This window comes from Moschus berezovskii, chromosome 4, assembly GCF_049115385.1.
Source record: "Moschus berezovskii isolate FMDL1 chromosome 4, NW_MosBer_1.0, whole genome shotgun sequence".
NCBI lineage: Eukaryota > Metazoa > Chordata > Mammalia > Artiodactyla > Moschidae > Moschus > Moschus berezovskii.
Window position 1 is genome coordinate 79,045,051 of NC_142463.1, and position 24,143 is coordinate 79,069,193.

Sequence of the window (24,143 nt, forward strand, 5' to 3'; positions counted from 1 at the left end):
GCCCTGGTTGTTCATTGGAAGGACTGATGTTGAATCTGAAATTCCAATACTTTGGCCACCTCATGCGAAGAGTTGACTCACTGGAAAAGAGTCTGATGCTGGGAGGGATTGGGGGCAGGAGGAGACGGGGACAACAGAGAATGAGATGGCTGGATGGCATCACCGACTCGATGGACATGAGTTTGAGTTTACTCCAGGAGTTGGTGATGGACAGGGAGGCCTGGCGTGCTGTGATTCATGGGGTCGCGGAGAGTCGGACATGACTGAGCCACTGAACTGAATTGAAAAGTGAAAGTGAAGTCACTCAGTCGTGTGCGACTCTTTGCGACCCCGTGGACTGTAGCCCACCAGGCTCCTCCGTCCATGGGATTCTCCAGGCAAGAATACTGTAATGGGTTGCCATTTCCTTCTCCAGGGGATCTCCCCGACCTAGGGATCGAACCCAGGTCTACCGCTACCTAGGGATCAAACCCAGGTCTCCCGCTGCAGGCAGATGCTTTAACCTCTGAGCTAGGCAGTAATAGCTCAAAGGTGGAGTTTCTTTTTTTTTTTTTGGTAATTAATTTATTTTTTATTGGCAAATTATTTTACAATATTATATTGGTTGGTTTTGCCATACATTGACATGAATTCGCCCCGGGTTTACATAAGTTCCCCCTCCTGAACCCCCCTCCCACCTCCCTCCTCCCTAAGGGTGGAGTTTCTGATAAGATTGGGACCTGTACTCCTTTAATCTCATTCCAGGTAAGTTTCTTGATGAGCTTATCGGGTTTCTTTTGTCTGGCCTCAGGTGGTCTAAGCTATGGAGAATGCTGACATCTTCCATTTGTTGGGTTTTAAATCTATAAAATGACTTCCCTGGGGTAGCTCAGACAATAAAGCGTCTGCCTGCAATGTGGGAGACCCGGGTTCAATCCCTGGGTCGGGAAGATCTCCTGGAGAAGGAAATGGCAACCTACTCCAGTATTCTTGCCTGGAAAATCCCATGGACGGAGGAGCCTGGTAGGCTACAGTCCATGCCATTGCAAAGAGTCAGACAGGACTGAGTGACTTCACTTCAAATCTATAAAAGAGCTTAAAGATATTAATTTGTGTGTCTATAAAAGAGCTTAAAGATATTATTACTGATTTGGAACCAGAACCCTGCTCCAAGGTTGTACTATGTTTTCTGGTTTTTGGTCCCTTAACTTTGCATCCCTTCCCTTCATGGATTGGCGACTCTTTGAATTCGCCCTTTGGAACTCAGGAAAGGTCATGAAGACTGAACAGAAAGGCTCCCCAGGTCCAGGAGCCTCTACAGTGTCCTGCTTAGTTTCAGTAATGCAAATGAGGAAATTAAGGATTAGAAGAGTTAAGCAGCTTGTTTTGTCCCAGTTCTCAGGCTTGGAGAACACTGGCAGTAAGTGGTTCACACCCATGTTTTAGGTAGTTGAGGTTATTGGCAGCCCAACCACTGGCTAAGTAGAGAGATTTAAATATTGGCTAAACTATGCAAGCCATCGAAAAAACGTTTTTTGTGATGATCCCATAATTTGTGTAGCTGTTTTTTAAATTCACTTCTGGTTTATATTTTTTCAATATCTCAACTTTTTGTCTAATTTTGATATCATTTCTTTTCTAATTAGAGATTGTCTTCTTTAAGAACAAGGAAGAAGTCCAGTTATTTAATATAAATAACTTACTCATTTTTTCATAGCTGTGGGAAAACTTTGTGCTTAGTATATTCTTGACTATTTTTGTTAATTAAAACATGGAAAGTACCTTTGATTTTGATTTTCCTGTTGCTTTCTTTTTTTTTCACTTTTTAGAATTCTGGTCAGGAAAATGATAAGTGCTATTTTGAGACTTAATGAATTATTTTCCTTTGCCAGCATAAATATACTTCTCAGAATTATTGCTCTAACATTGGTGCCAGTTATTTCATCAAAAGACTTCTCCCCCCCATCATTATTGTAATAGTTACTGTTAATTCTCATTTGTTTTTCGTACTTGAATTTTTTAAGATGGTGAAATGATGAGTTGTGGTTACGTGAGACAGTTGTCCGTATTATCATAGTCATAATTCTTTACCATTTTCAATTTTTTACTTTATTTTTTTAAATCAAGCATTCTCTTAGAAAAAATAAGTTTCAAATATTATTGAATGTTAAGTTCAGAGTTTTATCTCTCTAATTCTTCTTTCATCTTTAATGTATACACATTTTTTAAATTGCAGCTTTTATGCTCTTTGTTTCTAAGTTGTTTGATGGGGAAAACCTTGGCTGAAGAGATTTAGGCAAACCAGATTGAGTTGTAGAGATTAGATGTATGTAAATTGGCAGAGATTGTTAAACTCCAGGTATTGAATCCTTCCTGGTGTTTTGGCCTTTGGGCCTTGGAACTGCAAGAATCTTTGAAATATCGCTGAAGAAATTGTATATGAGAAATCTATATATACACAAACCTCTATATATTATATCAATGTATGTTACTTTTTTTTTTTTTTGCCATGCCACGCAGCTTGGGGAATCCTAATTCCCCCACCAGGGATTGAACCTGTGCTCCCTGCAATGGAAAACACAGAATTCCAACCGATAGACCACCAGGGAATTACCTATATGTTACTTTTTAAATAATTAGTAACATAATGTGTGCCTGTTGTAACCCTTAAGCAAAATATAAACATGTCAGGACAGGAAAGTTCTCCTGAAGTTCTAATTATTCCTTCAGGCAGCCTTCTGTTAGGCAATTTTAGCTTCAGGTTATGCTTTACCAGCCCCAGTGGGACAGATTGGCCAATTGGAGGCAAAGATTTCAGCTTTTACAATGTTGTTGTTGTTCAGTCACTCAGTCAAGACCAATGTCTTGGTATTCTTTGCAGAGAGATTCTATTTTTTAAACTGGTTAAGTCAGTTTGCATAATTATGTTATATTAAGTCATTTTGAAGGCAGAATTTTTAACCTGTTAATTATGAATGTTTAGTGAACAGTTACTATATAAAGGCACTATGAGGCACCAATAGAGATAAAAATATATTAGATGCAAGGCATATATAGTAGATATAGTGCCTGTCTGCCCTTAATAAGTTTGAAATATAGTTGAAAAGAAATATTTATTAAATACCTTAAGAGAGAAAAAGTATAAGAACGAACTAATGCAGAAGTGTTGGTTGATCAGTCGTGTCCAACTCTTTGCTACCCCATGGATTGTAGCCCACTAGGCTCATCTGTTCGTGGGATTCTCCAGGCAAGAATACTGGAGTAGGTGGCCATTTCCTACTCCAGGGGACGTTTCTGACCCAGGAATCCAACCCTTGTCTTCTGTATCTGCTGCATTGGCAGATGGGTTCTTTATCTCCAGTGCCACCTGCGAAACCCCTTACAAAGCTATATGTGAGAGTGTTGTAATTGCCTATTATATGGTCCTAAAGGAGAAATAGATTGTTTTGGATAGGAAAGTTTGGTAGCAATGTGGAAGATTTGGAGGAAGATTCATTGGAAAAGACCCTGATGCTGGGAAAAATTGAGGGCAGGAGAAGGGGGTGACAGAAGATGAGATGGTTGGATGGCATCACTGACTCAATGCACATGAGTTTGAGCAAACTCAGAGAGATAGTGATGGACAGAGAAGCCTGGCATGCTGTAATTCATGGGGTTCCAAAGAGTTGGACATGCCTTGGTGACTGAACAACAACGACAAAGGGGAACAAATATTTAAGATGGACAGGATATCATGTATAAAAGTATGAATATTGGAAAGCACAGGAATAGTCTAAAAACAGTAAAGAGACCATATTGATTAGAATGAAAGATAGCTTGACAAAGTGAATTGTTATCAGTAGGATTTAGCATATTGTAACAAAATGGCAACCCACTCCAGTGTTCTTGCCTGGAGAATCCCAGGGACGGCGGAGCCTGGTTGGCTGCCATCTATGGGGTCGCACAGAGTCCGACACGACTGAAGCGACTTAGCAGCAGCAGCAGCAACATTTCTTGTAGGTATTATGTCCTTCAGTCTTTTTAATACCAAACCCATTCTTGTCCCTGAAGAGAATTGGCCGTTTGTAGTAACTGGAAGAAAAGCAGATTTGAGTTATGAAAGGTTTGGGGAAGCTATGGCCAGAGCAAATACTGCTAGCCTGTTTTTTTTGTAAATAAAGTTTGATTGGAACACAACCATGCCTGTTCATTTACATATAGTCTGTGGCTGCTTTTATTGAGTTGAGCGTTTATGAGAGAGGCTGTGTGGCCTGCAGAGTTAGAATAAACTGAAAATATTTACTCTCACAGAAAAAGTTTGCAGACGCCTTTAGATCCATGAGTCTTTACTATAAATAACAAATAATAGGATTTCTCATCTACAAGATTTGGGACCAGATGATTATTTATCGTGGAGGGTAGGACAAGAGGAGCTGACTTGTGTATTGTAGGATGTTTAGCAGCCTTCCTGACCTCTGCCTGATCGATGCCAGTGACACCTTTCCTCTCCCTCCCCACTGCCACCCTTCTCCATCCCTCAGGCTCTGACAGAAGTGTCTCCGATATTGCCAGATGTCCTTGGGGATCAAAATCACCCTTGGTTGAGAATCACAAAATATATGAATATCATAAACATGATTTTCCCCATGTTAGTGATTTTGAGTAATAAATATTTCTTAATTTTATTTTTGTGTCCTTTGTTGCTCAGTCACGTCTGACTCTTTGTGACCCCACGGACTGTAGCCCACCAGGCTCCTCTTGTCCATGAGATTGTCTAGGCAAGAATACTGGAGTGGGTTGCCATTTCCTTCTCCCGGGGATCTTCCTGACCCAGGGACTGAACCCAGGTCTCCTGCATTACAGGCAGATTATTTACCTTCTGAGCCACCTGGGAAGCCCAGTTTTATCTCTAGGTCTGCTTTTGGCAATTAAAATTTATTATTCTCCTAGTCTTCTATCTTAGATAATACACCTATCTGTAAAGGGAGTTGTCAGTCAGTCAGTTATATGTAGGAAGCAGGATAGCATAATGAATAAAGCATGGACCTTCAAGCTTTACTTCCTACCTTCCTTTCAGTTTTGCCACTTATTGACTGCGATCTTGGAAAGATATTTAACCTCTTTAAATAGGTTAATAGGTTAACAGAAATTTAACCTATTTCCAGTAGGGCTGTTAGGAAGAATTAAAGGAGATAATGTGATACAATGTGCAATTTAATGCCTTGTGATATAGTAAATGCCATATGCATAGTGTCATACAAACCTAAAAATTATATGAAATAAAATTCAATTGTATTATGAAGGGGCAGTTTAACTTTTACTAGGACTAAAATGTAGCATGAGCGTTTTTTTATTTTTTAGGTGTTACATGAAACTTTCCCTAAACATACATTTCTGATGAATGGCCTAATTCAAGGAGTGAAGGTAAGGTCAGTCCTGTGTATATACATATGTATATGCAGGTACACAAGCATGCACACATACACTTATATATATGTAATTCTGCCAGTCTGTTATGCTATTAGATCAATCTGCTATGTGTTAATTTTTACAATTGGAGTATATACCTTAGGGGATTGCTTAACACTTTTTAAATGAACTGAGTTTTAAATCGATTTGGCTCAGATATAGCCAACTATGTATAATAATGATAAGCGACATCATAACAGATTTCCTCTGTGTTTTATGTGTTGACATTTTCATTATGGAGATCTGAACACTTTTGTAAACTAGCAACAAGAAGAAAAGAACTATTTAAAAAATACACGAATATGAAATATATTGATATGGTAAAGTATTGATTATTCTATATTTTATTTACTGTTGATTCCCTGTGATCAACAGGTTTATAAACAGAAAATAAGCATATAATATTCCTTCTAGAATTGCTAGTGTAGAGCTGTAGTCAAAAATTGATTAGAACATTTCGTATTTAATGTGCTACCAAAACCCTGCAGATGATTCTAGACAGTCTTGGGAATTTTCAATTATGCACAGACAAGAAATAAGCTCCTTATCTAAAATTTGGTAATGTACTTATTTTAGAAGTAGACTTGTTTAAAATTCTTCTTTAAAATGATTTATTTTTGGCTCATCAGTATACATAGTATATGTATTTTCTTCATTTAACTTTTTTTTAGGGTTTGTTGTCATTCCTCAGTGCCCCTCTTATTGGTGCTCTTTCTGATGTTTGGGGCCGAAAATCCTTCTTGCTGCTAACAGTATTTTTCACGTGTGCCCCCATTCCTTTAATGAAAATCAGCCCATGGTATGTAAACATTTCGATTATAGCAATCAAATATTAACTGTTAATTTTCTCAATATTCCCTCATTTCTTTCACTTTTTTCCAACTTATTTAGGTTTTAAATATATTTTTCTAATACATTTATTCTTTGATACAGATAAAATACAGTAGCTGAGTAATATAGCTAATTAAAAATATAGTAGTAAGTAATAAAATATTTTGAACTTGTTGCCATTGTAGGCTACTAGCTAACCTGCTTTTGGATTTCATAGCCCCAAATTTCAAAACAGTATTTTAGGGATTGGATAAGAGTTGCTAACTTTTAATTTTCTTAAGTAGTATGTTTTAAAAAAATAAGTTTATCATCATTATCTGTATTAATTAGGAAGAAATCTAGTTATATATCAGTTAAGTCCCAAATAATAGTTTCTTAAAATCAGGGAAACTCATTGCTAATTTCCCTCTCTATGTGAAAGAAGTCTGGAGTTAAGCAGTTCAGAGCTGACACAGCAGGTCCTGGAAACCAGACTTTTTTTGTCTTCATGCTCTGCCGTCCTCTGCTGTCACCTTGCTGTCCAGGATGGTTGCTTATGTGAGATGTGAGTTCCAGCTTGTTGTCACCTTCAGGCAGCAAGGTGGAAGGTGTGGCTTACGAAGAGCACATCGCCTTCTTTTAGGGAAACTTTAGAATTTTCACCCAACCTATGCTTGCATCTTTTTGGTCAGATTTCAGGCACATCCTAGTTAAGAGAGACTGGGCTCTTGCCCACCTTGATTAGAATCAAAAGTCTTTTACTGGGGAAAATGGGAGGGAAAATTCACAAAGAGAATGATTTTCCCAAGATAATAGAGCCCAGTTTAGTTGTAGATAACTGTATTAATTCTTTGACTAATGTTCTTCGCCACTTGAGTGTTAATGTTAGTTACTTCTACATCATAGATGGGCTGTATTTCCATGGTGTATCTAGAAAGGCCAGGGGTATTTATGGGGCAGGATCTTCCTTTCTCATAGGTGAGATATTACACTAAAGGCCAAACCCCTGACGAATGCTAATCCTGTAAATGAAATCTTACTAAACAAATCTAGGGCATGAACAAATTATTTGCTGTGAAAAGCAGCATGTTAGAAAAAAATCTAGTAAGCAGTAAAGTCCTGGTGGCATGATATTTTGAAAGTGAAATATAATTATACGTGATTTTAAAAACTGAACATCATCATTACAACAGAAACTTCTTATTCTCAGCAATGTATGTTTGAAACATGAATAGCGAAATGTAGTTTGCTTTTTAAAATGGCTTTTGTTCATTTTATAGTATCTATATTGGACACTGCCATACAGGTTTCTTCTATATGGAAAGTGAATTCTTTGTTTTGGCAACATTGGAAGAGCTAAAGATAACTGACGGAAAAACATCTAGTTTTATATATATAAGCTCAAGGTAACAGAAACTGAGGAACTAACTTGCCCCCTCAGTTTTATTTACTAAATTTTGTTTTTTTGTGAAGTACTGTGATGGGAAATAAGATGAATTACAATAGACTCTAGTTTATTGCTGTTTTTAGTCGAAACAACAATAAAGCCACTTAATAAAACAACAAAGCCACTTACCCAACAATTGGGTAAAAAATTGACCTGAAAACATTATCTAATTTTAAATATTCCTGCACAGTAGCTGAGCTGCTATTGAAGGCCCACTTCTAGCCCAATGTTTTTGTAATATCTGGAGCTTATGATTTATAGAAGAATTAATCTGTGAATAGTATACTAGCTGTTGACTGAAATTAGCTGTTCTTACATTAGTTCACTTATAGAAATGAAGGTAGATCAAGGTAATGGTAATTGTTCTAACCTTTTCTTGTCAATTGGCTTTTAATCCTAGGTGGTACTTTGCTGTTATCTCTGTTTCTGGGGTTTTTGCAGTGACTTTCTCCGTGGTATTTGCATATGTAGCAGATATAACCCAAGAACATGAAAGAAGTATGGCGTATGGCCTGGTATGTATGTTTAGTCTAATACCTTTATCTGCTGAAAAACACCCCATATTGTCTCTTAATACAAGGAGTACAGCCTTTACATTACAAGATTATTTTTGCATAAATACATTTTATAAAAATCATCCATTAGATTACATTAAAAAGTTTTTCAGTACAAAAGCCATGTAAGTTCTGCTGTTTTCATTCAGTAAGTATTTGTCAGACATGTCAGATTTGAAATTATAGTGAAATATTTTTACCTTGTAGAAGTTCTTTTTAATAGACTACTAAAGGAACTATTTAATATGTAATAAGATTAAGAATTACTAATATTTAATGGTTCATCTAAAAGATAATAGGGTAACATCCATCTCCGGGATCCCAAACCTTTTCTGTGGCTTTGTGGGCCACATACAGTCGCTCTCTCATATTCAACTTTTTTTTTTAAATTAATTTTTATTGAATAAATCTGACATAACATTATTTAACTTTGAAGTACACAAAGTTACTTTGATACATTTATATATTGTAATATAACTGCTGTTGTATATTTACCATACTACATAATTGTAATACAATATTGTTGTCTGTATTCATTTTACCTTGCATTGGCTCTCTCTGGCCTATTTACTACTCCTTGCAAGTTTGTCTCTCCGATTTTGTTTTTGCTTGTGGGCATGTGTTTACATCACTTTTAATGTGAAAGAACCATTTATAGATAGATTTAGCCCTCAGGTGATAGTTTGCCAAACTCTGAACACTGTTTTGGTAAACTAAATACTTAGTGGCAGTATAGTCTGTTGTCTATCAAATCAAGTTAACAGATCATGATTAGATAGCCAGAAATGGGGCAGTGATGAGTTTCAGCAGATATGCAGCAAACATCTTCTGTTAATTAAGGACTGAATATCGTGTCAGGCTGCATCTTACTTTTATGAGAGACTGTTTATCTTTGATTCAGAGGTCAAAAAGAATATTTTAAAAATCATGGAATTAAGAGGATTTTGAGGGAAATACAGTAAGAAACTTATAAAAAATCTAATCAGTTGTAAACTCAAGAGCATTAAATGATGAGAGGTTGATGATAGCCAGGATGTTTTTAAGCAGCTTCCCGGGTGCTACAGTTGTAAAGAATCTCCCTTCTCAATACAGGAGACAGAAGAGGTGCCAGTTCAGTCCCTGGGTTGGGAAGATCCCCTGGAGGAGGAAATGGCAACCCACTCCAGTATTCTTGCCTAGAAAATCCCATGGACAAAGGAGCCTAGTGGCTACAGTCCATGGGGTCACAAAGAGCCTGACGTGACTGAGCATGCACACATATGTACTATAAAATTACCCATTTTACGTGGATAGATAAATCAGTTTTGTGGCCATAGTCCAGGTTGTTTCTGTTTTTGCTGAAGTAATTTATTTTGTCCTAGCTAAATCCTTGAAATTCATAATTTTCAGCCTGGAAGCTTTATATTTTAAAGGCACAACTAGTAAGTGACAACTTCAGTCTTCTGAAAGTAATATGGATGCAGATAGAAGAGCTTAAGGTGATCTTTGTGGCCCTCCTTCTGTTTGGTCAGAAATAAATGGCCACCAGCTAGGGAGGACTGAGGAGAAGGGAAGTGACATGAAACAACCTACGCTCTGATTAGACATTTTCACTCTGCCTTTGCACTGTGATCCTGAGAATATTCCCAGATACCTCACTGACTTTCACAGTGAGAACCATTGCCCCTTTCCCAGCTCAGTGTTGGAGCTCTGCTTATACCCAGGTCCCTCTGAGACCACAGCCCACTATAATTAATTTCTAGAGTTACTGAAACAAAATACTACCAGAATCCAGTTTTAAAACGTTTCTGTCAGCCTGAAAAGTTCCCTTGGGCACAGCTGGCGTCCATCTCCACTTCACCCTTGGCCTCAGGCAGCCGCCAGTCCACTTTCTGTCTCTGTAGCTCTCCTTTCAATAGAAATTTCATATAAAGAAAGAATGTACAGTGTAGTCTTTTGTGTCTACACCTAGCGTAATCTTCGAAGGTGTATCTGTGCTGATACATATGTCAGTAGTTTCGTTTTATTGCTGGGCAGTATTCCACTGTGTGGGACATACCACATTTTGTTCAGCCATTTACTAGTTGATGAATATTTGGGTTGATAGCTAGATGTTAATAGTTATTAGAATTTTATGTATTTGTCAGATAGTTGACCACTGACAACTGAATTGCTTATCCTGAACGTGTATTATTAATAAACAGCTATAGGAACTTCCCCAGGTGGTCCAGTGCCTAAGACCCTACACTTCCAATGCAGAGGGCCCAGATTGGATCCCTGGTGAGGGAATTAGATCATGTATGCCACAACTAAGTTTGCATGCTGCAACTAAAAATCCCACATGCTGCAGATGAGACCAGGGCAGCCAAATAAATAAATAATGAATATTAAATAATAAGCAGCTATAAATAAGCACTCCTGTGCAGGTTAAATGCTCCATGCAAAAGTCAGAAAGAGCATAGAAACAATAAAGCACAGAGTAGTGAGCAGGAGCTCAGGGACCTCCAACATTAATTGCTAACTGCCCTCTGAAGAGTGTGGTCTCTATCAGGTGTTGCGTGCTGTCACACCTACTGTTGGTTTGCAGAACACTTTGTCCAGTAGTAGGCCAGATGTGTCTGGCATTAGCAGTTTTTCTCCACCTGTGTCTTCTCTACTTTAATCTGCATCTTCAGCCAGATGTGTATGGACTTCCTCAGAATTTGAGAGAGACATGGTTAGAGATGTGCTCAATGTCAAGGATCGAAGCTCTCGTTCTTCCTAACCCTACCACCTAATGATGACCAAGCTCAGTTTTGTGTTGTGGCTTAACACTGTTACTGCTGAAGAGATCAACTTTAAAGTCTTTCAGCTGTATTTCAGCCAGCTTTAAATATGTGACAAAGTAAAAATTATTTTAATTTTAGTATTGGGGGAGAAGTCCCAGTGGCATTGGATTTCCTTAGAGTATCATTTTAGACTCTTTCCACAGAGCACCATGGGACTGTGGAGGCACCCTGGGGATCAGCATGCCTGGCAGCTAGGGTAAGGCGGGTATTTGGACAGTAATCCAGGCCCCCAACCCTTCTTCAACTAAAACAATTTTTGTTTATTTTTAAGTATATTTTTACTTATAACTTTGTCAGCAGGATTTATTTAAACAGAGGGCGCCAAGGCTTGAAAGAAAGTTTGAAGCCAATATCTTAGAGGTTATTAGGTATTTTTAGTTAAGAATCTAATTCTTTTCTCCTCCTGCAAAAGAAGAACCTGTAAGAAGAAAACCGGTGCAGGGAGGAGGACAGGGAGCAGCAGGAGGACTGACGTCGGCAGAGTCTCCCTGGTGTGGAAGGAATGGAGCCAGGGCGTCCTTACTGACCTCTTCTGTCGATCTCAATTGCTGCAGGTTTCGGCAACATTCGCTGCAAGTTTGGTAACCAGCCCTGCGATTGGCGCTTATCTTGGACGAGTGTATGGGGACAGCTTGGTGGTGGTCCTGGCGACAGCGATAGCTTTGCTAGATATTTGTTTTATCCTGGTTGCCGTGCCAGAGTCATTACCTGAGAAGATGCGGCCTGCGTCGTGGGGAGCACCCATTTCCTGGGAACAGGCTGACCCCTTTGCGGTAACTTTATACATTTTGGCAAAAACATGAACGTGTGATTCAATGCAGCATTAATGTTTTGTTGCGGATGTTTCTTTGGGGAAAACATCGTGATGGTTTTTTAAAACTACTTTGGCAACTTCAGAATAGTTTTGGGGAGGATGAGAATAAACTGGGGAAAAAAAATGACACCTAGGTGTCTGTATGTACACTGCCAGAAGATACCTCTGCGTGTTCTTAAGAATAGTTCAGTGTTTTGATATAAAGCCTTATACCGCTCTTTTTCTTGTTCTAGTCCTTAAAAAAGGTGGGCCAAGACTCCATCGTGCTGCTCATCTGCATTACCGTGTTTCTCTCCTACTTGCCAGAGGCAGGCCAATATTCCAGCTTTTTTTTATACCTCAGACAGGTAAAATTCTTTTCTACTGAAGAGGACTTTTCTTTCATTGTTTAGTGCCTTAATAAAAAAATTTAATCTTGAGAGAGCTATAAAAATAGACTTTTTAAAATGACTATCATTTTAGAAATATTAGCTCACTAGAATTAACTTCCTAGTTAGTGTGACCGATGCATTTCTATTAAGACTTTTGGCTTAGGCAAAAGAGGTAATCTTCCTGTCAGTGTGTGTGGTTTGAGTTTATGTGTTCCTTACAGAGGTGACGGAATGCTTTAATCCATTCACCTGCCCCAGACAGTCTCTTTGTGATTTAGAGCATATACTAATAAAGCAGCTAGCCAGAATGAGAGCATTAGTTTTACTGCTTGACACTAATCTTACTTGGCAGAGATTAAGCCTTTATCGATATGCATGAAAATTACAAAGTGGTCCTATATTTACTTGTAAAATAGATTTTAAATGCTCAATAGCAATCTCCAATTTAGGAAATCAAAATTAAGGAATCAGGATTTAAATTTACTTAATCTTGAGTTAAGTAGCTGTTATTTTCAGCATCTTACCTTGTTATGGTTTTGGTTCTCAGTGAATGCCAGATTCTTCCTCTGAGGAGTTCTTTGATTATGAATGAAGTGGATTTTCTTTTCTTGGCCTATTTATTGTTAATATACAGGTAGTTATATTTGTATGGTATTTGTTGTGCTTTTATATTTATTAACGTTACTTTTTTGGAAATCCTCTAGATAATGAAATTTTCACCAGAAAGTGTTGCAGCATTTATAGCAGTCCTTGGCATTCTTTCTATTATTGCACAGGTGAGTTTCTTTCTCATTAGAGGGAGAGATGTTTGAAAGTTCAGAGATAACAATTCTGTTAGTATAGGTAGTATTGATTGACACATACTTATCAACATATGATGTGTAAACAAGAAAGTTTATTGATTTACACTAGAATATAGTCACCTGCATGAATTCAGAAATTTTATGTTAGTCTTGTTCTACTGTTGAATGATTCATTCAGTAAATGTTTATTGAATACCTATCACGAGTCAGGCTCTTGTGATATAGCAGTGAACTTAACTAAATCCCTGCTGTTGTAAAGTTAGCCTTCTTGTGGGATAAGAAGATGAATAAAGGTGTCGGTGTAAACATATATGGTGTAATGAAAACTAGAGAAAAAGTCTAAAAGGGATGCAGTGTAAAAGTGAAAGGTGTGGCTAGGGGCAGGGTATTATTTTATCTGGGAAGGTGGGAAGGTTTTGCTGATAACAAGTGACATTTGAGCCTAGACCCAAAGGAACGAGGAACAATCTGCTAGAATACCTGGAGGAGGAGAATTCTGAACCACCAGCACAGAGCTCCACCTCTGAGAGGCCATTCCTAGATGTGTGATAAACAGCCAGGGGGCAGGCTAGCTCTGGTGGAGTGAACAGGGGAGCGTCAGGAAATTAAATCCAGGGGGTAGAGAGGGACCAGATATATGTGGGGTCTTCCAGGTCAGATCTATCCAAGAAGATAGGAAGCCATGGGAGCATTTTGAACAGAGAAGTGACATGAGGTATTTTTATCTTGGAAACCCTGTTGGGAGCCAGTGGTTGGTTGAAGAATAAGATATTAATCAACACAAGAATCTGGATTTCCTTAGGAGATATTTTATCCTGACCTTCATATTATCTCTGTTCTATACTTTCCCCAAGGTGGAAAAGACTCTCCCCTTTCTTCCTGTTTGGCTTTGATTTTCTAGATTCTGTAAGAGAGCACGCACGCACACACACACCCCCCCACACACACGTGGTCTACCCTGACACACTTTGACTTTGATTTTCTAGATTGTGTAAGAGCGCGCACACACACACACACACACACACGGTCTACCCTAGATTCCGTAAGAGCGCACATGCCCGCGCGTGCATACACACACACACAGTCTACCCTAACACACTTTCCCATCTGAAATCCAGTCTTCTGGGTTGCAGCTTTGTCTTACTGTACTCTTAAAATGGTTAACTAAACTCTATTTGATAGTATTCGTGGGTGGTTCACCATCTCCTAGGTAGGATTGTTTCTGCAGATCTCATTTATGAATTTCTAGTAGGTTTAGTTAAACACTTTAAATTCTGTAATCTACTTCCCCCATGACCTCACACATGCATACATGTGGCACTAATCATAAGTCCTATTTTTAACCTCAGTTTTATCCTAAGAATCCTTAATCTGGAAAAACATTGCATTTAAATATTTATTCCTTGCTACCACAAATGTGTTCTTTATCTTTGGAGGAAAATACAGTAATGCCAGTATATACAAATAGCTTTAAAAAAAACACCTTTCTGAACATGAAGTAAAGTGTACTAAGACTAAAGCTTGATGAGTTATCAAATGTTAACTGACCTTGAATCCTGAGATAACTCTAGCCTGATAGTTACGTCTTATCTTTTTCATATATTGCTGTGATTAGATTTGCTACTATTTTATTTGATTTAGATCTTAAAAGAGAACAGGCTAACAGTTCCTATAATGACACTTAAGAGGTTAGTAGCTGTACAGTCGTAAGTTCTGTTTCGTACTTAACTGAGTATGGAAGCTGTAGCTGGGCACCTGGTAAATTTGGGCACACTGTGGACTGCTTGAATGAGTAATTGAAGGTGCTTGAGAGGAAATTTTCCCATGCTCAATAGATGGCATCAGGTACACAGGATACAAAATGGAAAACAGCCCTAAGAAGAGCTCAGAATAAGGGCGGGCAGACATGTGAACCCAGGAGGGAGCATGGTTGGGTTTGCCTTAGAAAGAGTCCTGCAGTAGCAGGTTCATGAGGGCTGTGAATCTGGGAAGGAACAAGCCTCAGCCCAGCCGGTGTTGATAGCACAACAGATACTGTACACAGAAACATGGTCCACAAAGAATGCAGTACTTAATTGACCAGTCAGCTTTGGGGGCCTACATAGGAATGTAGTTTTTGAGATGTAAAATCACATTTCTGAAAGTGAGAAAATTGGTTACATTTCAAAAACAGGTGAATAGGAGTATGTAGATCAGTCCTGGGTGTTCATTGGAGGGACTGATGTTGAAGCTGAAACTCCAATACTTTGGCCACCTGATGCGAAGAGCTGACTCATTGGAAAAGACCCTGATGCTGGGAAAGATAGAGGGCAGGGGGAGAAGGGGATGACAGAGGATGAGGTGGCTGGATGGCATCACTGACTTGATGGACATGAGTTTGAGTGAACTCCGGGAGTTGGTGATGGACAGGGAGGCCTGGCGTGCTGTGATTCATGGGGTCGCAAAGAGTCGGACATGACTGAGCGACTGAACTGAACTGAGCCTGCATGTAAATATTGATAATTATAGTTTGTCATTATATGAATTAAAATATGAAGTATAGTTTATAGCCCTAAAGGTAGAGCATTATGTTTTCATTTCTGGCAGGTATACAATTGAGAATGACTTCTCCCCTGCTGACCTCTCAAGGCAGTGAAAAGCTAGTGTCTTTGTGTCTCTCCAGCAGCACAGAGCTGCTTGCAGCTCCCCATGGGTGCCTCCCTTTGTTTATTTTCTTGCTTGCCCTTGCGCCTTTGTTCCTGCCGTGCTTAGTGCCTCCCCCTTTTACCCCTTGAGTATTCCTTCTCTGACTTCTCATATTAACTTGCCTATATCTCTATCATGGTACAAAATGCACTGTATTATGAATTTTACCTATTTATTTCTGATTATTTTTACCTCAGTAGATCATGAACTCTAGTAGAGCTCTTAGAAGATGTGAGATTAGAATTATATCATAATTTGTTTTTGTCACTCTAGCACCCTAAACTGCACCTGCAGCCCCACGGGTGCTTAGAGGTCACTTTTTTTCCCATAGTAAATATAGAAATGTAGCTTCTCACCCAAAATTATGAGATCTAATAACATGGTACAGCCTTCCAACAGAAGCCACATGGTTGCCGTCCCCCTTGGGGCCTTTACTCTCTGGTTTGCCATAGGCCCCATCACTTCCATGTCACCAGTAGGCGTGAGTTCATTACATTTGCACTAAATATTTACAGGAGTGCATGAATACAGTTAGTTCTACACATTTCTCTTCCTTGGTGCTGTCATCTGGTCACCTGTGTTCTGGTGACATCCAAATTTATACCAAGCCAGTGCAACCCACTCCAGTACTCTTGCCTGGAAACTCCTACGGACAGAGGAGCCTGGTAGGCTGCAGTCCATAGGATCGCTAAGAGTTGGACACAACTGAGCGACTTCACTTTCACTTTTTACTCTCATGCATTGGAGAAGGAAATGGCAACCCACTCCAGTGTTCTTGCCTGGAGAATCCCAGGGACAGGGGAGCCTGGTGGGCTGCCGTCTATGGGGTCGCACAGAGTCGGACATAACTGATGTGACTTTGCAGCAGCAGTGCTGTCAGACACATCTGCAGGACATCTCAAACCTGACATGGCCATGACTGCAGCCTGGCTTGCTTCCACCCACGCTGCTCATCTCATTCAGTGCCATCGCCGCTCTCCCAGTTGTTGAGGCCAGGAACCTTGGCACCGTTCTTGATTCCTTTCTTTCTCCTTCTCCTACATCCAACCCATCAGATGGCATCTCCTTCCACCTCTCTCTCTGAAACATATTTTGGGTATTTTTGTTTGTGTGTTTGTTTTTAAACTTTTAATTTTTGTTTGCTTTTGCTTTTAAACTTTTAATTTTATATTGGACTATAGCTGTTTAACAATGTTGTGATAGTTTCAGGTGCACGGCAGAGTGATTCAGCCATACATATATGTGTATCCATTCTCCCCCAAACTCCTTTCCCATCCAGGTTGCCACATAGCATTTCACAGAGTTCCCTGTGCTATACAGTAAAGTTCACTTGTATAATTTCTTTTTAGATTCTTCATATTAGCAATATCATATGATATTTCTCTTTCTCTGACTTATTTCACGAAGTATGATAATGTCCAGGTCCATCCATGTTTCTGCAAATGACATTATTTCATTCTTTTCAATGGCAGAGTAGTACTCCATTGTATGTATGTACATCATCTTTATTCATTCACCTGTCGATGGACTTTTTAGGTTGCTTCCATGTCTTGACTATTGTAAACAGTGTTACAGTGAATTTGAGTGTGTGTATCCTTGAGTGCATGAAAAGACCTTGTTTTTCTCCAGATATATGCCCAGGGTCATATGGTAGCTGTTTTTATTTTGATGAACCTCCATACTGTTCTCTGTAATAGCTGTACCAGTTTACATTCTCATCAATAGTGTAGGAAGAAGGTTCCTTTCTCCCCTCACCCTCTTAAGCATTTATTGTTTGTAGATTTTTTTTGATGATAGCCATTTTGACTGGTGTAAGGTGATACCTCATTGTAGTTTTGATTTGCATTTCTCTATTAATTCGTGATGTTGGGCGTCTTGGCCATCTGAGGTGGATTTCTTGTAGACATCATCTATATGGGTCTTGTTTTTGTATCCATTCAGCCACTCTATGTCTTTTGGTAGTGCATTTAATCCATTTGTATACATTTAAGGATAAGTATTGTGTTCCTATTGCTATTTTCCTAATTGTTTTCAGTTTGTTTTTGTAGGTCTTTTTCTCCCCTTCTCTTTCATTCTCTTCTTTTGTGGTTTGATGACCATCTTTAGTGTTGAGTTTGGTTGCTTTTTCTCTTGTGTGTGTTTATCTATTGTACCTTTTGTGTTTGCTGTTCGCCTGAGGTTTCAATATAGCAGTTTGTATATGTATTAAGGTTGTTTTAAGTTGCTTATTTCTTTCTCGCCTAGAGCAGTTTCTTTAGCATTTGTTGCAAAGCTGGTTTGGTGGTGCTGAATTCTGTTAGCTTTTACTTGTCTGTAGAACTTTTGATTTCTGTCAAATCTGAATGAGAGCCTCACTGGACAAAGTATTCTTAGTTGTAGGTTGTTCCCTTTCATCATTTTAAATATATCATACCATTCCCTTTTGGCTTGCAGAATTTCTGCTGAGAAATCAGCTGAAAACCTTATAGGAGTTCCCTTGTATGTTATTTGTAGTGTTTGCTTTGTTGCTGTTAATATTTTTTTGTCTTTAATTTTTGTCAAGTTGATTACCATGTGTCTCAGTGGGACTCTGCGCTTCCTGGACTTCGTTGACTGTTTCCTTTCCCATGTTAGGGAATTTTTCAGCTGTTATCTCTCCAAATATTTTCTTGGGTCCTTTTGCTCTCTTCTTCTGGGACCCATATAATGCAAAGGTTGGTGCATTTAATGTTGTCCCAGAGGTCTCTTAGGCTCTCTTCATTTCATTTTTTTCTTTATTCTGTCAGGAGTGATTTCCATCATTCTGTCTTCTAGGTCACTTATCTGTTCTTCTGCCTTAGTTATTCTGCTATTGATTCCTTCTCATGTATTTTTCATTTCGGTGATTATATTGTTTATCTCTGTCTGTTCTTTAATTTTTCTAGGTCTTTGTTAAACATTTCTTGCATCTTTTTGATCCTTCCCTCCATTCTTTTTCCAAGATCCTGGATCATCTTCACTATCATTATTCTGAATTCTTTTTCAGGATGGTTGCCTGCCTCCACTTCATTCAGTTGTGTTTCTAGGGTTTTATCTTGTCCCTTTATCTAGGACATAACCCTCTTCCTTTTCATTTCATCTAACTTTTTGTGATTGTGGTTTTCATTCTGCAGGCTGCAGGATTGTCACTCTTCTTGTTTCTGCTGTCTGCCCTCTGGTGGATGATGCAAGAGGCTTGTGCAAGCTTCCTGATGGGAGGGATTGATGGCAGGTATAGCTAGGTCTTGCTCAGCAAAACTTTGTCTAACGGGTGGGGCTTCTGTTGGTTGGTTGTCCTGAGGTGAGCCAGCACTGGAGCTTACAGACTGTTTGGTGGGGCTGATGATGGCCTCTTTAGGACTTACACCATTGAGTACTTCCAAGAACTGCTGCTCCTTGTTCCTGTGGTAAGCCAAAGCCACCACCACTGCCCCTTAGCACCACCTCTGCAAGAGACCCTCCAACAGAGTGGTGTCTCTGTTTCCCCCAGTCCTGTGGAAGTCCTGCAATCAAATCCTGCTGGCCTTCAAAGTCAGTTTTTCTGGGAATTCCTCCTTCTGTTGCTGGATAGCCAGGTTGGGAAGGTTGATGTGTGACCCAGAACCTTCACCCCAGTGGGAGAACTTCTGTAGTATAATTGCTCTCCAGTTTGTGAGTCACCCACGCGACAGTTACAGAATTTTATTTCATCATGATTGCATCCCTCTTAACATCTCATTGTGGCTTCTCCTTTGTCTTTAGATGTGGGGTATCTTTATCAGTGGGCTCCAGCGTCTTCCTGTCAATCATTGTTCAGCAGTTATTTGTGATTCCAGTGCTCTCTCAAGAACTGGGTGAGGGCGTGTCCTTCTACTCCACCATCTTCAACCTGTCTCCCCCAAACCTATTTTGAAGCGAAGTATTTCTCAACATCTCCATTACTAGGAACCTTGTCTAAACCATGACAGTAGCCTCCGTTTGGTTTGTTTCCATACCTGAATCCCTACTGTTTATTTGCCACTTTGCAGAAGGATTTTTGTAAAGTTGAAATTGAGTCTTTCTTGTTTAATATTCTCTTTCTGTCACAATCAGAATAACGTTTAGGCTCTTGACAAAACCTCGTTTTCCTCTTTTCTCCATGTACACTTGGATTGGGTGCCCTTTTCCCCTGGGTACTCGTATAACTGCCCCCTCCTTTTCATTCAGCTGTCGCCTCAGAAAGGCCTTCCCTGAACATCCTGGTTCGAGCAGCACCTCTATCACACTGCCTTATATTATTTTCTTCATAGCAGCTACAACCTCAAATTTGACTATTTTTTCTTTACTCGGAGGTGATCTAGTGGGTTGGCCAAAAAGTCCCTTTGGGTTTTTCCATTTTATGGAACAAGTATTTGCATCTATGAAACAAGTATTTTGACTAACCAAATATTTTCTAAACAATACTTTGATCTATTCACTGTTCCCAAGTCGGTGCCCTCAGACCTAAAATAGCCATTGCATATTGTAGGAAGTGGGCAAATATTTGTTCACTGAGTGACAAGTTGATGTCAGTTAACTGTTAATTAGCTGTGTCATCTTGGTTAAGTCATAAGTCATTTTAACTTTTGGGACTTGGTTCTTTTGGTTCTCTTGAAAATGAGAATTATATTGAATCAAGGGATACTAATTTTTTTCCCCACCTAACTCAGTCTAGACAATAAGTAAGAAATTTCTTCCTTTATATTATTAAGAATATTGTAACATTTAAAATCGTGCATGCTTTCTAAAACACTTATTAAGAACTTATACTAGGTGCTGGGGATACAGAGAAAAAAATCCTTGCCCTTGGGAGAAAATGTTAAGAGTATCATACACAAAGAAAGTTTGTCTTTTCTAACTGCTTACTCAGGGTGAGTTCCCTTTTGTGGCTGTGGTTTTTGAAAAATATAATCCAACAAGGTTTCATGCTTTGTGAAATTCAATTTTACGTTCAGTTGATTTAAGGGAAAATCTCAGAGAAGAAAGCTGTGTTTATTGTTCAAGAATCATGAAAAGAATCTTCATTTACTACCCACTGGCTTATTTGAATCTGATTAAATTCTTAAATGAGTGTCTCAATTTTATGAATTTTAAACTTACACTTGATAATTTTGAGTTGAGTGCATCAGCCAGTCATCTAGTAGTGATTTCCTGAATTATTTTCACTTCTTCCTCTATGGACTTACCAGCTATTTAAAGGGGTGTATTTAACACTAAGGTACCAAATCATTGCTGAATTTTTCTTTGAAAGAAAAGCAAGAAAATCTGTAATATTATTTATTAAATGTGCTGGACACAATGCTAAGTTTATCATTTCCTCTAACTCATAGGACAAAATTTTGAAGTGGATACTATTTTAGTGATCTTGTGAGAGATAAGACTGAGTTTCAAAGTGAAGTGACTTGCCCAGGGTCACATGGTTAGAGCCAAGATTATGATTAAGGCTGTTTTTCCCAAAGCTATGTTCTTATTTATTATCCTAGACTACTCCCAAGTCATACTTGTTAAACTGATTTACTGTTCATAAAAGCATCATGGTTTCAACAATAGGTTACTTTAGTGAAGGATTTATAAGTAAGTGTACTGTTCCAGTTTTCTTTAGTCAAGAGAAAAAGCATTTTGGATTAATTTGGACCTGTAAAAAAATTTTTTAAGCTATTATATAACAGGAATCCAAACCATGAGTTAGAACCTTTCATTCCTACTATTTACAATTTCTGATTTTAAATAGTCCTCAGTAGAAATGTACTAAACACAAAGTTCACCTTTCTATTTTCAGTTTTCTGATTTTTCCCCTGAATCTGGATCTGTCAGCAGAGGAACCTTTCATCTGCTTATTTCACCTGGTATAATGATTTCAGGTCTATTCAGGGTAATTGTTGCTGAAAAACCAAAATGTAGAAATAGTCTACATTTCTAAAATCAAAATGTGGTAATAGTCCTTTTATATTAGATATTGAAATAAGTTACCATGTATCTTTTTCTTTTCAGTGTTAAAAAGCTTATTCTAATAAATCATTTTGATTTTTCTTATTTTCCAGACCATAGTCTTGAGTTTACTTATGAGGTCAATTGGAAATAAGAACACCATTTTATTGGGTCTGGGATTTCAAATATTACAACTGGCATGGTATGGCTTCGGTTCAGAACCTTGGTATGTACAAATCTTCTAATTTTCTTAATTTTGGTGTGTGCCTTGTTCTTGTTTTTCACCTTTTTTGGGGTATAACTGACAAAATTTTTATATTTAATTTGCTTCTCAAATAAGGATTAGACTTTAATCTGTCTTTTGGTATGTTTTTTTTTTTTTTCTCATAATGTATATAAACAGATTTCTCACTTGTGTATTCTTTAGTGGCTTGAGGACAGTGGAGTGACATTTTATATCTAAGCAACAGATTGGGTTTTCTAAAATGAGATTATTGAGTTTTTCAGTCCCCAGTGAGCATTTAATCCAGTTTAGTTTGTTAGGAAATAACATGTAATCCCAGGGCAGCAAGGTTAGGAAAGAAAAAGTGGAGTAATACCACTTTTTTGATCAGTACTGATGGCAAACCAGAAACCCAGTTGTTCTGGTTCCGGCTTCATGCTTGGAAGGCTCTCTGCTTTTCTTGCCAGTTTGGCTTCCTGCAGGGAGGTGATGGTGGTGGTGCTGCTGCTGTCAGGCTGCCCATGTACTCTTCTGTGCTCAGATACTACAGGACTGAATTCCATAGTGTTTGCAGTAGTGTTCCCTTCAACTGAACACATCATCTGTCTGGGCGTGGATATGAGTAAGCACCCGAGAGTCTATTCTGATGGACGTTGTAGTTTTCAGTCTAGCTTGTAAAAGAGATGCTCACAACTTAGTGAAAAGATTTCTTTTTTAAACATCAAGCCAGAAGCACATTTAGATCAAATTAGTGCTGCTTTTTTCACACTGAATCACAAATCTCTGGGAACCTTGCCATAAGTTACAAGCAAACATTTGGAAACATTTAATGTTTCATTCTGTGTATTATACATGATACCAACATTCTCCACCCACCCCCAGTCCTGCAGAAATAATACCCAACACATTTTACAGTTTAGATGTGATATGTGATATCCCAGTTCTACATTAATACCCACAGCATTCTTGTGAACAAGCGACTATATTTCTGCTTTCTAGAAGAGTAAACAGGGTTAGACTTTTAAGTGACTTGCCCAGAGTCACAGAGGAAAGGAGAGCTAGTTCTTCTTTCTCCTGTACCACAGCTGTTTCTCAGTAAGAGTTCCTTGATTTTAAATACATATTTACATACAGGTACACGGCAAATAACAGCATACTGTTTTTGTTCTTCCGCTTTGCTTGCAGGATGATGTGGGCTGCCGGGGCAGTGGCAGCCATGTCCAGCATTACCTTTCCAGCTGTCAGTGCACTGGTTTCACGAACTGCTGATGCTGACCAACAAGGTGGGTTGATAGGAACCAATGATAATTACTTTAAAATACAGGATATTCTAATTCTCTGTTCTCTTTCCTAAGTACTGAAGCATATGCACATCTTCAGAGTAGAGAATTTTAAATTGCTTCATTGTACTAAGTACCCTATAGTGGTCTGTATGGGAAAATCCATAAAAAGGGTGGAATCATGTATAACTGACTCACTTTGTTGTACAACTAACACTGTAAATCAACTATAGTCCAGTAAAATTTAAAAATAATAAGTTGCTTTCATTGTAAAGAGAAAACGCAGATTCTAGGATATTATCCTTAGGTAGATATTCTTGTCTCTCAATGTGAATATGTGGCCCTATTTGTTCTTTTGCTAAAAAATGTAGTGATGAAGGTTGACCACCTTATATTCACTAACCATTTAATTATTACACATTTGCTGTGATGTGTTAGATATCTCAGGGATACACTGATAAAGTGAAGTGAAATCGCTCTGTCTTGTCACTCTTTGTAACCCCATGGACTGTAGCCTGCAAGGCTCCTCTGTCCATGGGACTCTCCTGGCAAGAATCCTGGAGTGGGTTGCCATCTCCTTATCCATACCCTTTCATTAATATTGTATGTTTGTTATCTAAAGAACATAAAGAACTTATTTTTATTGTCTTATGTTTTTGTGGCAGGAACTCTTAATTCTTAAAATTCTAATAGATGAATAATTCTTTGAAAAGCTTGTTTATGTCAAAAGGAACAAAAGGGGGCATTACAAAAGAGTAGCAGAAGTCACTTAGCTGATAAATAAGGAAAGGACCCTGGCCAAATCAAGTTGCTTTTTAAATTTGGGAGAAGATCCCAGAGATAAAACAAAAATCAGACTATAAAAGCAGGCTTAGGGACTTATCTGGTGGTCCAGTGGTTAAGAATTCACCTTGCAGTGTAGAGGATGCAGGTTAAATCCCCAGTCAGGGAACTAAGATCCCACATGCCACAGAGCAACTAAGCCTGCGTGCCACAACTA

General features: G+C 38.6%; 1 protein-coding gene across 1 annotated transcript in view; it reads left to right on the forward strand.

The window, feature by feature from the left end:
- The window catches only part of SLC71A1 (solute carrier family 71 member 1), a 47,355-nt gene that overhangs the window by 20,021 nt on the left and 3,191 nt on the right, over positions 1-24,143 (forward strand). Inside the window, exons 3-10 of the mRNA XM_055403252.1 lie at positions 5,320-5,382; positions 6,099-6,226; positions 8,085-8,199; positions 11,600-11,818; positions 12,093-12,206; positions 12,935-13,006; positions 21,754-21,866; positions 23,049-23,146. Of these exons, the coding sequence (XP_055259227.1) occupies positions 5,320-5,382; positions 6,099-6,226; positions 8,085-8,199; positions 11,600-11,818; positions 12,093-12,206; positions 12,935-13,006; positions 21,754-21,866; positions 23,049-23,146 (922 nt within the window). The remainder of the gene's footprint in view (positions 1-5,319; positions 5,383-6,098; positions 6,227-8,084; positions 8,200-11,599; positions 11,819-12,092; positions 12,207-12,934; positions 13,007-21,753; positions 21,867-23,048; positions 23,147-24,143) is intronic.